The 18051-nt window shown below is 38.4% G+C and overlaps 3 protein-coding genes across 3 annotated transcripts in view; 2 read left to right on the forward strand and 1 right to left on the reverse strand.

Moving 5' to 3' along the window:
- Positions 1–658: 658 nt before the first annotated feature.
- LOC145782986 (uncharacterized) lies at positions 659–1459 on the reverse strand. Its single transcript, XM_082594744.1, has one exon. It carries the CDS (start codon positions 1457–1459, stop codon positions 659–661), a length of 801 nt encoding a protein of 266 aa, XP_082450870.1.
- A 7559-nt stretch (positions 1460–9018) lies between these two features.
- LOC145782987 (zinc finger BED domain-containing protein 5-like) lies at positions 9019–9924 on the forward strand. The gene has a single exon (XM_082594745.1). It carries the CDS (start codon positions 9019–9021, stop codon positions 9922–9924), a length of 906 nt encoding a protein of 301 aa, XP_082450871.1.
- A 6365-nt stretch (positions 9925–16289) lies between these two features.
- LOC145782702 (N-acetylgalactosaminyltransferase 7-like) overlaps positions 16290–18051 on the forward strand; it is a 65989-nt gene continuing 64227 nt past the window's right edge. Inside the window, exon 1 of the mRNA XM_082594454.1 lies at positions 16290–16521. Within this exon, the coding sequence (XP_082450580.1) occupies positions 16426–16521 (96 nt within the window). The 5' untranslated portion in view covers positions 16290–16425. The remainder of the gene's footprint in view (positions 16522–18051) is intronic.

Raw genomic sequence — 18051 nt, forward strand, 5'->3', positions numbered from 1 at the left:
TGCATAAAGCAAGACATACTCTTTGAATTTGTAAAGGATTAATGATTTTCTTGTAAAAATTAAATTGCTGAGAATCGGTACAAGTTGGTGAAGTTTAATTTATTACAAGATAAAGATAGTACTTGTTTTGGATTTGTAGCCAATTGATTCGGGTAGATGTATGATTGTGCTTTCCAACGATGGAAAAATTGTTCAAATCCGAGCAGAAACAAGAAAACTACAGCAAGTTTAGTTGAAGCACTATTTACCGATCACTGCAAACAGGGGTTGGCGTATACTGAATAAGGATCGATTCGCCTTTAGGCTACAATGCATTGAAAAAAGCTTCGGTTGCCCTTTTCCTAGCAGCGGTTGCCCTTTTCCTTCGATCACTACAAATTCGACATTTTTCAGTGCTTTTTTTGTTGTTTCAACGTCTGCAGTGAAAATTCCTGCTATTTTCAAAGGTGCATCACTTCCATAAGCGTAGATTGTTTTGTCCGAAAGATGGCTTTTGCACTTAATGCGCTGTTTTTTTAAATCTTCCCACAGTGCACGATCAATTACATTGCATGTAGCTCCCGAGTCGATAATCATTGAAATATTGATTCCACCAACATTTACCGAAACTTTTCCAGTATTGTAACTACATACATTAAAGATATAGTCCAACTCACCATCAGCATTTCGTTTTACTTGTCTGATGATTATTTTTTCGGTTCGTCCTGTTGCTTCCATTCGTCGGGTTCTTTTCCACGTGGCTGGTTCCAACAGATTTTGTTCTGCAGCAGCTTGCAAAATGACCCATTTTATCGCATTTTTTACATTCTTTTCCTTGCGCTGGACAATTTCTGTCGCTGCGTTTGTGACCTTCCCTTCCGCATCGGTAACATCGGAATCGAGATTGATAGCTTTTCTTAGCTGATTTAAACGTCGAGATTTTGTTGACTTCCTGACCATATGATCTTGATTGAATTTCTGACACTTCGAATGCCAAGGCCAATTCTCTTAACGTTTTTAGATTCAAGTCACTTCCTTTTTCTAAGAGTCGGCGTCGTAACGCATCCGATCTACATTTTTCCACGACTTGATCACGAATTTGATCATCCATGTCTTCAAAACTGCACGTTTCTGCTTTTTGTTTTAATCGAGTGATAAATTGTTCTACACTTTCTTCCTCTTTTTGAAATAGAGATCTAAATACATGGCGTTCATACGGGACATTGCTTAACGGCGTAAAATAATTAGTTAGTGCTTGAACAGCAGCTTCATAGCTGGTCAATTCCCCTTCAAAGGTAAAAAAAATGTCCTGCACTGCCATCCCAGCACAATGCAGCAGCAGAGCTCGCTTTCTAGAAGCATTCGTGACATTCTTTCCTTCAGCATACAACTCAAAAGCTCGTTTCCATCTGGTCCATCGCGTGCTTGCTCCAGGACTTTCACAGTCAAAAGGTTGTAAATCAAACGTAGGTATCTCCATTCTTTTCTGAGTATTATCCTACTATCCTCGTCGCCAGAATTGTTGTGTCTGCCTAGCCTGCTTTACACAAATTGATAGTTCAGATTTAACATAGCACTTGTATTTGCGTGGCGGAACAAAGAATCCGAACAGCGAGACACGAGTCATTTATATACTAGCACGTTACGGGTTTCCAATACAGATTATGTAAATACACAGACACTACATCTGGGCGGTTAAGTTTTAACGACGATTGCTCGTTTGGTAGATGAGATATAAACCTGAAACTTTTCAGGTGCATAAAGCAAGACATGCTCTTTCCATTTGTAAAGGATTAATGATTTTCTTGTGAAAATTAAACTGCTGAGAATCGTTACAAGTTGGTGAAGTTTAAGTTATCACAAGATAAATCTGGTGCTTAATTTGTGCATTTGTGCTTGCATTTAATTGATTCGGGTATATATATAATTGTACTTTCCAACGATGGCAAAATTGTTAAAATCCGAGCAGAAACGAGAAAACTACAGCAAGTGTAGTGGAAGCACTATTTACCGATCACAGCAAACAGGGGGTGGCTTATACTGAATAAGGATCGATTCGTCTTTACAATGCATTGGAAAAAAGTGTCGCCGAGCGGCTACGTTTGAACGACGATTGCCAGTTTTGTAGATAAGATATAAACCTGAAACTTTCCAGGTGCATAAAGCAAGACATACTCTTTGCAGTTGCGTTAGATTGGTACTTTTATTGTAAAAATTAATATGCGAGCTGAACTTAGATAGCTACAACACATTTAGTTGCAAACGTTTCATATTTTTATTTTTAAAGTTTAATTGGGTAAATTTTTAGCTGAATTGATGCAATTTGGTAAATTTTATGTCATTCTAGGTAGTTATATTCAACACTCGACGTTGGTTTAATGTTTTTATTGTAAAAACACAGTAAAATTGTTAAAAAATCCATATCCATTCCGCTTTATCACCTTCATTCCGCCGCTTTTCAGCATCCTTTTTTTCACCCCTTATGTAGTAGTTGCGTCCGTTTTGTGACGTCATGTTGACTAAGGCGGCGGATTCTATACTTGCACCGCAACTGGTGATATTGGCTAAATAGAGCTAATTCATCAATAGTAAGTAGGATAAATTTTAACCATGTCGAAACGAAAGTATAATCCAGAATACATAAAGTATGGATTCATTGCTATTGAACATGGAGGAGAATGTTTGCCACAATGTGTGGTTTGCATGAATACGGTACCCTTTCTAACCGGCCATGAAACCAAGCTTGTTAAAACGGCACCTTGAATCGAACGATGCAGAAAAGAAGAACTGAGATCAAAGTTATTTTGAGCGACTTGTGGAGAACACAAAAAGACAGTGCCTAGACCAGATGGGCCAGTTTCACCAGAAAAAGGTAGGGGTAGTAAAAGCATCATATGAAGTTTCACTTCTGGTAGCTCAGAACATGAAACCTCATACGAGCATGTCCCTTGTTTTGCCAGCAGCAAAAATACTAGTCAAGAACTTGATTGGAGAAGAGGCAGCGGCGAAATTGAATAGTAGGGTGGCCCCTTTTGAGGCAATTTTTTCATTTCAACTTGCCTGGGTGATAGATTTTGGGTGCAACCTAGTTCGTACCTTGAACCATTTGTACAATCAGTTCGTATCCTGGAAAGAACAAGAAAAAAAATTAAAAAAAGCCGAAGTTGCTGATCGCAGTTTAATCAGTTTAATGGCACAAAGCCGAAGTTGCTAATCGGAGTTTCCCCAAACAATTTGAAACAAACTCGAGGGTTAGGGTTAGCGGAAACTGCGGTTTGCTGTGACTGCAAAACCAGGGATATCTAAAGAAGGGGATACGAAGGCTCAGAGCGATTGTCTTATTCTCATGACACTAGAAGGGCGGTAGTTGGTAACGCGTTAAACATGCGGTTCTTTTTGAAATTGCAGAAAGTTTTGTAGTGCAGCTGGTACACTCAGCTACACAAGACAGTTAGCGAGTGTTATGTAGAACGTGGCCTACGATATATAATATATCATAGGCCACGTGTAGAACATATTTAAAGAATATTATACTTGTTTGAAAAGACAGTTGAAAGGTGACCAGTTAGCAGTTTTTTTGACAAAACCTTTGCAGTTGGCTAGGTGTAAAGCAAGTAGGCCTATACGGGTAGTTGCATTAACAAGTAATTATGACCATTCATTGAATATCCATACCTGGTGGTAATAGTGCAATGCAGGTTGTCATAACAAAGTTTATTAAATTATTACTGTGCCAATTGTTATTTTACCATAAACAAAGATTATTTAAGATAAATAGAAGCCCTTCTATTGTCAGACGTAATAAAAGCCTTCATATCCCCTTCTCTAGATATCCCTGTGCGAAACTGCGGAAAAATGTTTGCGGAAACTGCGATCAGCGAGGGTTAGGGTTAGAGCATAGATTACTCTATGGTTAGAGTTAGGGTAAGCGGAAACTGCGAAAAAATGTTTGCGGAAACTGCGATCAGCGAGGGTTAAGGTTAGAGCATAGATTACTCTATGGTTAGAATTAGGGTAAGGGTTAACGGAAACTGCGGAAAAAATTTTGCGGAAACTGCAATCAGCGAGGGTTTAGGTTAGAGCATAGATTACTCTATGGTTAGAGTTAGCGGAAACTGCAGAAAAATGTTTGCGGAAACTGCGATCAGCGAGGGTTAGGGTTAGAGCATAGATTACTCTATGGTTAGAGTTCAGGTAAGTGAAAACTGCGAAAAAATGTTTGCGGAAACTGCGATCAGCGAGGGTTAGGGTTAGAGCATAGATTACTCTATGGTTAGAATTAGGGTAAGGGTTAACGGAAACTGCGGAAAAAATTTTGCGGAAACTGCAATCAGCGAGGGTTTAGGTTAGAGCAGGGGTCACCAACCTTTTTTGCATGCGGGCCACTTTGGCACTAAGGAGAGCTGTGGCGGGCCGCACTAATAAAATTTTAGGTAGGTTGACTCTTATGCTAGAAATGAACGCATTTCGTACCCAGTATCCAGCGTTACATGTTGTTACTATTTATCTTAGAATATCGCAGCAACAAAATTAGTCGAACAACGCTACTGCCAGGCCAAGCTCCTTTAACAACACTTTTGACTTCTTTTAACAATGTCTAATAAGCAAGGCCACTTGTTTTGCGCACTTGTAGCGAGGCGAACGGTTTTATTAGAATATTCATCGCCAAGCAAGAGTGATGTTGTCACTTTGCTTTGCAAAAGATATCTTGCAATTAACAGTTTCAGTAACCAAAGAAATGTTTGACACATCGCAATACAGGCAACAACAGTAACCTGCTATGCTGCTAACATATCAGCGAAAAATAGGCTCCAATAACAGGGAAAAACAAACTAGGCACTATGAAACAAACGCTTGTAGAAATCACCGAAAAAAACGTTTCTATCGTAACTCATGAACGGTGTTCTTTCTAAAAAAGCAATGAGTTGGTTTTTCATCTTTTTGTGAGAGTCTATAAAACCATATTTCTTGATTATTAGACAACTGTCACTTGCGGTGCTTATCAGCATGGCAAGAATTCTTGATTAACAACATTTTGCAGTACTAAACTAAATATTTTCATAATACAACCAGAAGTTGTCTTAGGAAAATACAACCATAATACACCCAGAAGTAATTCAACCAACACCTGTCAGAAGATATTTCATTTTCTTGATATAACCAGAAAATGTCTTTAAATTTATAATATATAATATTTTGCCAATTTATTATAAATTGAATTGGCACACCGGCCTATTTTGCTAACAAAAACTTGCTTGAAGGGAACACTGCTCGTGAAACCCAATAACGGTAAAACGCACACTAGTGTTTACATGACACTTACAAACTTAAAATAAGCAACCCTATGCTCACAGACAATTTCGAAATTCAAAACGGACGTTTTAGCCAACCACTGGGAGAGTGTGGCTGGACATCGCATTGGAATAACGTTAAGCGACCCCCACTTAGAACTACAATCTGAATGGTCGGTCGGTGGAATCGTATGCAAAGCGAAAATATGCTTCCCGGAAAGTATTTTTAGTTATACTTGTACGCTGATACCTTCCGCGGGCCGCAGCGATACAGCGTGACGGGCCGCATGCGGCCCGCGGGCCGCCATTTGGTGACCCCTGGGTTAGAGCATAGATTACTCTATGGTTAGGGTAAGCGGAAACTGCGGAAAAATGTTTGCAGAAACTGCGATCAGCAAGGGTTAGAGAGCATACATTACTCTATGGTTAGGGTAAAGGTTAGCGGAAACTGCGAAAAAATATTTGCGGAAACTGCGATCAGCGAGGGTTAGGATTAGAGCATAGATTACTCTATGGTTAGAATTAGGGTAAGGGTTAACGGAAACTGCGGAAAAAATTTTGCGGAAACTGCAATCAGCGAGGGTTTAGGTTAGAGCATAGATTACTCTATGGTTAGGGTAAAGGTTAGCGGAAACTGCGAAAAAATATTTGCAGAAACTGCGATCAGCGAGGGTTAGGGTTAGAGCATAGATTACTCTATGGTTAGAATTAGGGTAAGGGTTAACGGAAACTGCGGAAAAATGATTGCGGAAACTGCAATCAGCGACTTGGGCTTTTTTGTATTTTTTTTCTCGATCTTTTCAAGGTACAAACTGACGGTCCGAACTGTTCATGGTACAAACTAGGTTGCATCCATAGATTTTTGCCTTAGCCCAAAATATTAATAAATCCAATTTTTTTTGGACATCTGACCCTGTTTAGACCCTGCCCCAACACCATTTTTAAATCGAGCCCCCTAAATCACGTTTTTAATGATAAAATTAGTACTATTTGAGCTAGATATATGTTGTTGGTATTCATTTTTATTGATTTGCAGAAAGGAAGACACTTGCATGCCTTAATTCAAGATTTGAACAACTTTTTTTATAAATTCATTTTATGGTATCAATGTAAATGCTTCTTAAATTGACTGATGAAGTAATATCATTTCTTTCTGAGAGTTAGGCAAAAGACAAAAAATATACTAGAGTAGTCCATCACTACCGCACTGTTTGATTTGTTGTGATGTAATCAGCCCTCGAAATTAGCTTCCATCTACGACGGCAAAAACATTGCCGTCGCCAAATCAGCAAACCTTGGATTGCGGCGGCAATTGCCGTATGCTTTAAAGTTTAAACAAACAAAATTTTAATCGTTTATTCTTCGTGTTTCATACGGCGGTAGCGGAGAGCATCACGCAAGCTATTTTACGCGCTGACAATGCTCTTGTAAACTGTAAAAAGTTTGCAACCTTGTAAATACTGGCTTAATTGTTACGAAAAAGTTATTGTTACATCGAATGCTTATTGTTTACTGGTGTCGTTGCGAATATAAATCATGGTGAAGGATACAGTTGAAAAGTAGAATTTACCTGCTATAGGTTATCAAACAGAGGGAACAGAAGGAAAAAGTTAGTGTGGTATTTTACAAAATTTATAAAGAATTTTATGACGGAAACAAATCGGAATTAGAAAATCTAAGGGGTCAAGTTAAAAAAGTAGAACAAAATTGGATAAATGGTTCTTCGGCAGTAAAATAATGCTTCCGATCATATGGCATTGCGCGTTCACGAACGGGCAGTTTTGCGTCTTCAAGTATTCCAGTGACGACGCGACAACCTCATCCTCCGATACAGCATCTGATGATTCCGATTTATATATGATATCCGACTAGTTCTTTATCCAACAGACTTTGTGTTGCTCGCACGCAGTATCCCAATTGTGCCGAAATTATGTTAGGATAAACATAAATCGAGCCAATCTTCTCGCAGGGAGCTATTAATTTGTTACCGGTACCTGTTTGAGCAATTAACGTTATTTTATGATGGTTCAACGTCGCTAGATGTCGAAAAACAAACGTAAATTTCTTATTGGGCATTGTTGTTACCCAGGCAGCATAATTCGTTATTTTTGCATTGATTTTGCGTCTGTAGACGTTGAATCGATGTAGAAATGATGGTTTTGCTGTCTGGGTGCGCAATATAACCCGCCGGGAAAATTGTAAATCGATTTGTGCTGACTCGAACGTTGAATCAACCCAAAATTAACTTCCTTTTCCCCTGAGCTATTTTACGTGAATTAACGTAACAGCGTGCGTATTGCGTTGCTCGCTTTATCGCTACTTTAAGTATTATTACATCACAACAAATCAAACGATGCGGTCGTGATAGACTACTCTAGTATACTTTTCCCTTCTCGTTTCACATGTTTTGGTACAATTGTTTCGTAATAAACGTTCAGAGCAATTGCCGACGCAATTTCAACTTTTGCCGTTTGGCCTCGACAAAGTTCTTGCCAAGTAAAAATATGCTATAAGATATAATATTTTCGAAGACTGCGTGAGTGTTCACAGCAACTAAAATAGTTCGAGGTGAGGTCTTGGTGCGATGTTTCTGCTGATTAAACTCCCGCTGCGAGTAAATAACACAGGAAGAAATTTTGAACAATTTTTTTTCTAATTAGGTGCTCATTTTGCGGCGGCATTTTTATTGCCGTAGCAGAATGGCCATTATGACGTTTACGGCGGCATTTACCATGGCAATTGCCGAGTGCCGCCGCTAATTTCGAGGACTGTGTAATAATACCAAAAGTAGCAATAAAGCGAGCAACAAGATACGCACGTCACACGTAATTCACCTTAAATAAATCACGGGAAGAAAAGTAAGTTAATTTTAGGTTGATTCAACGTTTGAGTCAGCACAAATCGATTTAATTTTTCGGCGTGTTATATTGCGTAACAACAATGCCCAATAAGAAATTTACGTTCGTTTTACATTAATTTGACATCTAACAACGTTGAATGATCCATTCACGCATTGCCGACGCTAATTTTGAAGACTGAATATATCGCATCAATAAAGTATATTGTGATGTCACTTGCATCCTGCTTATGTCAGACATCACCGTCCTGCTGGGTCAATCAATAATAACAATTCAAGCATAGACAGTGTGTATTGTGATTTATTGGGTGCTTTGGTTGCTTTCTAATCCTTTGTGATTATAAGTGGCAAAGTACTTTATTCACAAGGCCGTTTGCGTAATTTTTTTTCGGAACTTCATGGTGGACAAATGCGGCCGACGGAAGGGCAAGACCCGGCGGACAAAATGTTGGTTTTTATAGGTTAATTGCGGCCATGGCCGCGATGGCCGCCTTCAGTTTCGAGGCCTGTGCTGTAACTTTTTGGTCAATAAATTAGTAGTGCTTTCATCACTTTGCCTTTTGCCTAACTCTCAGAAAGAAATGATATCACTTCATCAGTCAATTTAAGAAGCATTTACATTGATACTATAAAATGAATTTATAAAAAAAGTTGTTCAAATCTTGAATTAAGGCATGCAAGTGTCTTCCTTTCTGCAAATCAATAAAAATGAATACCAACAGCATATATCTAGCTCAAATAGTACTAATTTTGGATTGGAAAATGTTAGTTGTTAGTTAATTGAACTGGATTGGAAAATGTTAGTTGGATGTTAGTTGGACAAAAGCCACGTTTGTCCATTGTTTTATCCATAGATTTGCACTTTGCGCCAAAGTGCTCCCTTCTGATTTAATGTCATGCTTGAGCAAAATCATTAAATTTGTGAATTTCATAAAAACATCAGCTCTGAATACTCGGCTTTTTGCAAGGCTCTGTGAAGATCTCGGTTCTGATCATAAGTGTCTCCTTTTCCACACAAAGGTCCACTGGCTTTCCCGTGGAAATGTGACATTGAGGGTCTTTGAACTTAGGCATGAATTACTGACATTTTTCAAAGAGAAAAACCACGACTTTAAAGATGATTTGGAGAACGTTGAGTTTATCTCACGGCTGGCCTATTTGTCGGATATTTTCCAGGCTCTTAACTTTGTGAATCTTTTGTTCCAAGGATCGAACAACAATATCACTGTTTTTATTACAAAGCTGGAAGCATTCATTCGCAAACTAGATATCTGGACTAAAAACGTGGAGAGCAAACAGTACGGAATGTTCAAACTCCTTACCACTTTTCCAGTAGACCCTAGTCATAAATTATCTCAAGAAATTGGTGATCACCTTAAGCTGCTCAGAACGAAATTAATGCATTATTTCCCAGATTTAGTAAGTTGCACCTACGCTGTCAATCCATTCTGCATCGATCCAGCTCTTTTACCCGTAGGAACGGGAGAACAAGAAGAGATAATCGATATTCAAGTTGACGAGACAGCAAAAGCAAAGCAGAAGGAATGCTCTCTTATAGATTTCTGGCTAATCATGGGTTCCACTTACCCAACATTGGCCCGAAATGCTGTTCCTCAGTTACTCGTTTTCCTTTCTACATGGGAGTGTGAGCAAGGGTTCTCAGCCTTGATGGCTATTAAGTCCAAGAGCCAAAACCGTCTAACTGCGCCTGGACATGATTTCCGATGTGCTGTGAGTAAGGTTGTACCCCGGATAGACATGCTTGTGCAGAGGAAACAGTTGCATCCATCGGATTAAATTGTATTTTCTTGCTATTCATTGGTGTTATGGTATAGTAATACGGTAGCCTTACTAATAAATACCAGCCAGGTGGTACGCAGTGAATTAAAAAACAAATGAGCGGTACACGATTGGAAAAAGTTTGAGAAACACTGCTTTAGGAGTTTTCTTTATTTGTTCATTTTACGTATTTTTCAAATTTTCTTTTTGACATACTGCGCAAGCTGAAGATGCTATTACTATGGCAAAATCGTTTGTTGATAAATTACACAAAAAGGTTAGATTGTTGTGCAAATGCCAGCATTTGATGAATGCAAAATCACGGTGCTCACCCAATACCGTTAGCCAATTCTGAGCAAAAAATTTGCTTAGGAAGATGCTGATCTGGCATTCATACTACATACCTCACCATCTGAGTTGGTTTTGAATAATGGGGGACAATGCTTGTTGTTTCAGCTTCTTCTAGCATGCTCAAAGTTGTATAACCTATGCTTTTTCCCTCCCAGCTGGTATGCAGAATTTTGCCCAGGCAACATTGTTGAAACCTTTTGAGAGTTGGAATTAAATATGGTTTCGGTAGGTGATCCAGGTTTCGATGGTCCAAAAATACTTTTAAAACAAAAGGATGACAAGAAATAAAATAATTTTGGAAATTATGAAAATGAATAGCATGCCAGAAGTAGACTACTACTAAAAACAAAAAACAGAACAGAATGGAAGGAGTTCAGTTCATATAAGAGATAGGGTGCTTACAACCCCCCTGTTTTTTACTTTTTTTGTACTATTGACTTGTAGATTTGTGAAAATGTTCCACTAGCCAAGAAACTTTCCTGTCCCAAAAATCAGTAAAATTGGGGCACGTTTATGTGGGCCACCATCCCATTCAAATTTTCAGGGCTGCCATTTAGTAAATATTGATTTATTTTCACGCTTCTTAGCAGAATTTGTATGTTGCAACAAAATAAAATGCATAAAACTCATAAAAACTATGATTGTATGACTATTTATTGTATAGGGAATTAAAAGAATATGCTTGTCTACAGGATATCTCTGTGAATTTACATTTTTTACGCGTTGCAATAGCTAAAAATACAATTCCAGTGAGCGGAAGTGGTCTAAAATACTAATTTTGCACTGGAAATAGATCAAATACACATAGAAAGTTAACAATGCTACACGAAAGTCTGGTATTAAATTTGTATACAGCAACTGCAAACTTTTACTAACACATTTTGTCACAGAAAGCAATGTCATCGCCTAGCCTAATCTGTGCAAGAGGATATTAGTTTTTTCTCTTTCTCAAATTAGGTGTGTCTTTTCTGTTAGCTTGCACTATTTGTAAAGTGTTTTGATAGTGTTCCTCGTTTCTGGCACTATGTAGGTAATCGGTGCTCAGTTTAACTCCACGTTCAGCCACATCATTTGTGACATTGATGGAACCAACATTGTAAACAGCTTTCTGGTACGACTCTGATTCAGACCATTTCTCTACTAATAAAGGAAGAAAATCATCATTTATCTCTAAAACAGAGAAAAAGAACCAAGAGTCCTTTGTGATAAAATCTGTCAGTTTTGATTCCAGATTGATTTCTGATGGAAAGCGTGGTTTCCCGAAGCCAGTGCCAAACCGATCTACTGGTTTAAAAACAGGATCTGTAGGTTTTACACGTATAAGTTCATCAGCCATCTGACGTTTTTCCTCTTCCTGAACTTCAGAGCTGAACAGTGCAAGTGGTACCATCTCAGCAGAGAGATACCAAAAGTGACGTTTGAAGCTACGTTCAGCAGCATCTGATATCAACTTATGCACTGCTCCATATTTGAGAATGTTCTTGTACATAGTCAAACAGTTCCAAGGAGCATCTACAGCAACACTACACCGAAACCAATATGTACAGTAGACGAGTGAAATAAAGTTTATGAGATCTTTCAGTTTAGCCATTTGTGAAACTGACGTGATAGTTCCCTTAGGTAACTTAGCTATTTGATTTTCCAGGAGCACCAATTTATAGGAATGAATCAATTTGGCCATCCATCTGGCCTTGTGTGTGGCCCCAGGACGGTAGAATTTCACATTTTGTAGACCAGGTTTGACATAAGCAATGCACAAGTTCATAAGTTCTTTATAATCGCCTCGAATGAACTCGTATTTGTTTTGTGCAAGTTGAACAACGTCATCTTTGAGTTTCTGAATGAGATCGTGCGTTGTTACTGGAAAGCTGTTGATATCCAGTGTATTTAGCAGTTGGCCACTGCCATGTGCAATAGAATTCCAGTTCTTGCGGAGTCTCATGAAGATGCTCATTTCTGGTGATTTTGAAACCTCTAGCTTCAAATCTTCAAAGATATGTGATACAACGATTTCACCGATGTGATGTAAACAACCTGACCAGAGAAGAGGGCGTTCCAATCTGTTTTGAATACTGATACACGCTGCCGTTAGATGCCCAGTATTTGATGACGTTGTATCAAATACCATATTAATAATACTGTCTGAGCACTGCCAATTTGTCAGTAAATCGTAGCACATTCTTGAGATGATTGTACCAGTTAGTTCATCAGTACCGGTCTTGTATGCTGGGATTCCAAGCACCTTCAATTCTTGTGAGTCCCCAACAATGATTGCTAATCGTTCTTCCTGTTCATACTTGTCACAAAGAGAAGGAAGGTTTTTGCCATCCCAGTGAATGGATGCAAATTTTGGTGCAACCCAAAATGTCCTAACTTCTTGAGCAACTTCGTGACTTACTTGACGCCTCGATTTATCAGCTACAGAGTAGGATGTGGAAACTTTCGAGGAATCACCACCAACTGCATCCACAAATGCTTTTGTAAATGCTGCCTGTTGTGCTGGTGTCATCTTCATTCGAGCAGCCAACGTCACTAACTTTGGGGACTTAATGATATCATGTGGAATGACTGCTTCAGTTCCGGTTCGCCAGGTTCGCTTATGAGATTTCGGTTTCTCCTTGGGAGCAAACGATACCAGAGGTTGTTCATCTTCTTCGCTAGTGCTGTCACAAAGACTTACAGTAGAAAACAGTTTTTGTGTTTCTTTTTTAGAGTATTTTTGTCGTTTTTCTGCACTCAGAATCCTATTTTCTTTCCTTCTGGCTCGTGCACATGAAATAGAGTCTAATCCGGCTATTGTGGCTGTCCTGTCTGTCATCATTGATTTTAAGAAAGATATGTCTGCAGGATTTGATATAACCTCCTCAGCGTTTTTCAGCCATAGCGGGAACGTCTTTGACAAATGCGCTTCATAGTCATTGAGTTTTGCAATCACAGATGCACTTGTTCGACGTGCTTTCGGTATTTTCCGTAACTTCTCATTTTCTGCTAAGAGCTTGGTGATCTTTTGGCAACAAGTCTGTTCTGCTAACATCGGAATTCCTCCCTTTTGATAAAACGGGACAACTTGTACATACACCATTTTTGCTGCATCATACTTAGTGCGATTCTCACTAAATCCATCTTCAACATGAAATATGATGCTTCTTAATACCTGCAGAGCAGTAGGCAGACGACTGCCTGTAATTGTCGCATCCTCCTTTGTCACAGCATCACCCAGGCCAAATATTTTTGTCTGAAGTCTTGTTGAAGCCATGTGACTGGCCTCAGATTTAACAGATTGACGTTATGGTACGTCTCTTCCAAAATGTGTAAAACTGAACGAAAACAAAATGATAGTGGCTGTTGCTGACTGGCAAAGCAGATTTTTATCTATAATAACACTGGTCAACAGCAAATTTTAATCGAGCCCGTGATTGATTGATTCTAGAAGCATTTTGTGCGCTGATTTCAAAAATGTCTTTACTTTTTTCCTAGCACATCATGTTTTCTAGATATTCCAATTCTAAAATTTTGAAGACATGCCACATTTACAGGCAAGTAAAGTAGTTTTTTTATTTGCAAATTAAGTGTGACGTCATAATAAAGCAATGATATAAACAATAAAACAATGATACGTCATAATCAAGCAAAGGGACAAAATAACTTATCCAAACTTGGAATCTGCTCGCCGGCCGGTTCATTGTGATAAAACCATGTCGCCACCTTTACCTCCACAGGGAGGCCTAGATTCCATTGAAAATGATGGTGATGACGTCGCTTCATTAAGCGAACTCTCATCAACAAGTTCTGAGTATCAAGAAGAAGAAGAAGGCAGGCCACAGTTATTTTCCCAGGAGCACCTCAATGATTTGATTAGAGACCTTGGCCTTTCAAAGCAAAAGTCAGAAATCCTTGCGTCAAGATTAAAAGAGTTAAATCTGGTTGAGGAAGGTGTTGCAGTGAGCCATTACAGAAAACGAAACAAAGACCTCGCTGCTTTGTTTAAAGTTGATGGCCTGTGCTTTTGTCATGTGCTTTTGTCATGATATTGAAAAAGTTTTTCACAAATTGGGAGAAGTTCACAATCCTCATGAGTGGCGAGTTTTCATCGATTCCTCGAAAAGAAGCCTGAAAGCTGTTCTTTTACATAACGGAAATGAAAAGCCATTCATTCCCATAGCACACTCGGTGCACCTAAAGGAATCTTATGAAAACATCGAAATTCTTCTTAATGCTATTAATTACAGGGATTATGAGTAGAGTATTTGTGGAGATCTGAAAATGATTGGAATCTTAATGGGGATGCAAAGGGGATTTACAAAGTACTGTTGTTTCTTGTGTCTGTGGGATAGTCGCGCTACCACTAAGCACTACCAGAAAAAGGATTGGCCAACAAGAAGCTCCTACAATCCTGGAAGAGAAAGTGTCCAAAATGTCCCGCTAGTTAATCCTGACAAAATTCTTTTGCCGCCGTAACATATCAAACTCGGCTTGATGAAGAATTTTGTGAAAGCAATGGGCAAATCAAATTCAAACGGTTTTCTGTACCTCTGTAAGAAATTTCCAAAACTAAGTCATGCAAAGCTTAAAGAAGGAATATTTGTTGGTCCACAGATTCGAGAAGTTTTAAAAGATACTGATTTGAAAAATCACTCACTTCATCAGAATGTCGAGCATGGCAATCCTTTAAATGGTTATGCTTTAACTTTTTGGGAAATTTCAAGGCTGCTTCCTTCAAAAAAGGTGTTGAAAGGTTGCTCTCAACTTACAATGACATGGGCTGCCGCATGTCCCTCAGGATTCATTTTCTTCATTCCCACCTGGACTTTTTCCCTGAGAACCTTGGTGCAGTGAGTGATGAACAAGGTGAAAGGTTTCACCAAGATATCCAAAACATGGAAGCACGCTATCAAGGGTTCTGGAACGAAAGGATGATGGGTGATTACTGCTGGATGCTGCATCGCGATGATCCAACATGTACACCTATGCCCAGCGATTTTGATGCAGCAATGTCTAAGTGTCATTGCAACATTCTAAACACTATCTTTGGTATCATGCTGAACGTTTTTCTTGTGTTTTTGTAATATAATACAGGGAGCTTAAAAACCTGACACTTCAGTATTGTGCTAGCTCAAGTATTCAGTACCTCAGACAAGGTTTAAGAGGCATTTTTTGCACTCTAGTGTCTATGCATACATATGCAACTAAATAGTGTTGAATCGGTGAAAGCAATACACAAATCTGAAACACTCTGCTCTCTGAAGCTAACCTAAATTTGAAAATTGTAGCGACAAAATCGGTATTTGAACGCAATATTGACGTTTCTGGTCAAAAATTTTCAGACCAATATCCAATAACTTTAAAACCTGATGTGCTAGAGCGAAACTAGCGCCAGATTTGAAATCAGCAGCAAATTGTGGTCTAAGAAAAGTTACTCCCATTCTCGATTAAAATTTTTTTTCGAATTTTGTTAACCTGTGTAATCCTATAGTGCACATTCGTATATACTTATGTTTCTGAAAAAAATAAAAAGAAAGAAATTATTACAAAAAAAGGAAAAATTTTCCAATTAAGCCTACAGTAGATATCTGGAAACTTTGAGTGGATGGTGGCCCACATAAACATGGCCCGATGTCATTAATTTTCGAGTCCGGAAAGTTTTTCCACTAGTGGAACAACCTCACAAATCTATAAGTCAATTGTAGCATATGAGGGGGTTGTGTGCACCCTAATAAGAGATCACAGCTGATCAAACATGACCAATCTTTTGAAGAAGAATGGTGGCACAACATCCATTATCCTATTGTTATGCCACAATACCTAAACTTAAAACCTTTGAAGAATTTTATTATTGTTTTTGCTGATAACACGATCAAACTTAAGATGCTGTTAAGGAAATATTGATTTATGATTAAAAAATGAGAGTGGTAAACTGTTTGTTACGTGAGTAGCAAGGCTGATACACTTTGTTCATATGTTGATTTGTAATTGCTTTGACATAATAGAATATAGATGAAATTGTAATAATTTCTTTAATTTTTAGATTTAGTTTTCCTCTAGGTGTCCTAGAGATCCTTTTTGTGAAGAACTGTGTGTGGTCGCAACACAGGGCAAAAGGAATTGTTTAGGGCACAAAAACTGTGGCTATTCCTGCATAAGCCACCCCTTTAACTGCAGAGTGCAAAGATGCGTTTTAAGCCTGGCTTGATTTTCAAGGGACTCTTGTTGGTTATTATTAGTGGATGTGGTTATTTCATTCTTCCAAAACTTTTGAATAAAAAGGTAAAAGTTTAAAAGCATGGTAATAAAGCATTATTATCATATGTTGTTGATTACGATTTTGTCCAGGAATACCCTTGCCAAAATGGGTCCAAGCAAGTTCATTTAAAATTGTTGCAATTGCTAAATAGTAGCCTAGGCTATAGGCCTACATAAGTTTTTCTAATACTGATGTGTTGGCTAATCGAGTAACTGGAACTCAATTATTGTGCCGTCAATGCAAAAAAAGTTGATGCTAGATATCTAAATTACAAACTTTAAGCTAAAAAGAGGGCAGTTGCCAATCTTTCAATATTGAATGAAACATTAAATTATTTTATAGCTTTTTGAATGTTGTAAAAAAGGAAGTTTGTGAGAGGTCTCAAGTCGTGGGAACTGAGAAATGATAACATTCATGACCCAATCAGAGAAAACAAATTGCACCGTGTAACACAAACTTTGTCCTTGGGTTAAAACTATTAATTTTTTGATTTAGACTAGATTAGATATTGGCCTGATATTGCCGGATAAACCAGCTTCACTCACTGAAGCCATGACATATTTTTCTGTTCAATACAACATATTGTGTGAAAAGCATTGCCTTATCTGCCAAGCTGATATAACCTGCAGACTTTACTAGAAATAGCACCCAAATGACCGGGCGCCACAGTGCTCCACACCTAAATATCCTGACACCACAGTGTGTGGACTGCGCGCGCTTGTTTGACCGGCGCCTAACTGTCTGCACCTAAAAGATGTGTTCCCCTATAGATGAAGAACCTCCACTGAAGAAATGTAAGAAATGCCTATGCCCTGAAAGAGTCCTTCTGTATCACGGCACAGTCGGAATGGCCCGTTTCGGTGAGTCCGATTCGGGGAGTCCGATTTGGTGAGTTCCCTATTCGGTGAGAGCCTTTTTCGGAGAGTTTCCTATTCGGTGATTTTTTGAAATTTTTTTTTAAATTATCACGTACAGTCGTACGGTAGCCTAATTATCATTGCCGCTTTTACATCGTTTTAAAGTCGCTAAACGTTGAAATCATGCAGAAAAAATAGAAATAAAATGTTTGAACAATTAAATGAAAATTCGTCATGTCAGTTTAGTTGAGTTGTTTTTATTTGTGACCATCATATCAAAAACAATACAAGTCAACATAGCAAAGGTAGAAGCGACAAAACGCGAACGTTAAAACGTGCTTGTGACCGAAGTAAGTTATTGACATAAACATGATTTATTTTTTTGGTTTGTAACATCTTTTTTTTTATTTTCCTTTCATATCTTAAATTTTTCTGAAGGTGTTGCAACCATGCCAAATTTTTTTCAACTCAATAACTTACTTCGGTCACAAGCACATTTTAACGTTCGCATTATGTCGCTTCTACCTTTCTTGACCTTTGCTATGTTGACGTGTATTGTTTTTGATATGATGGTCACAAATAAAAACAACTGAGCTGAACTGACATGGCAAATTCAAGCATGTTTTAACGTTCGCGTTTTGTCGCTTCTACCTTTGCTATGTTGATGTGTATTGTTTTTGATATGATGGTCACAAA

The sequence above is a fragment of the Aplidium turbinatum genome, chromosome 14 (genome assembly GCF_918807975.1).
Source record: "Aplidium turbinatum chromosome 14, kaAplTurb1.1, whole genome shotgun sequence".
Taxonomy (NCBI): domain Eukaryota; kingdom Metazoa; phylum Chordata; class Ascidiacea; order Aplousobranchia; family Polyclinidae; genus Aplidium; species Aplidium turbinatum.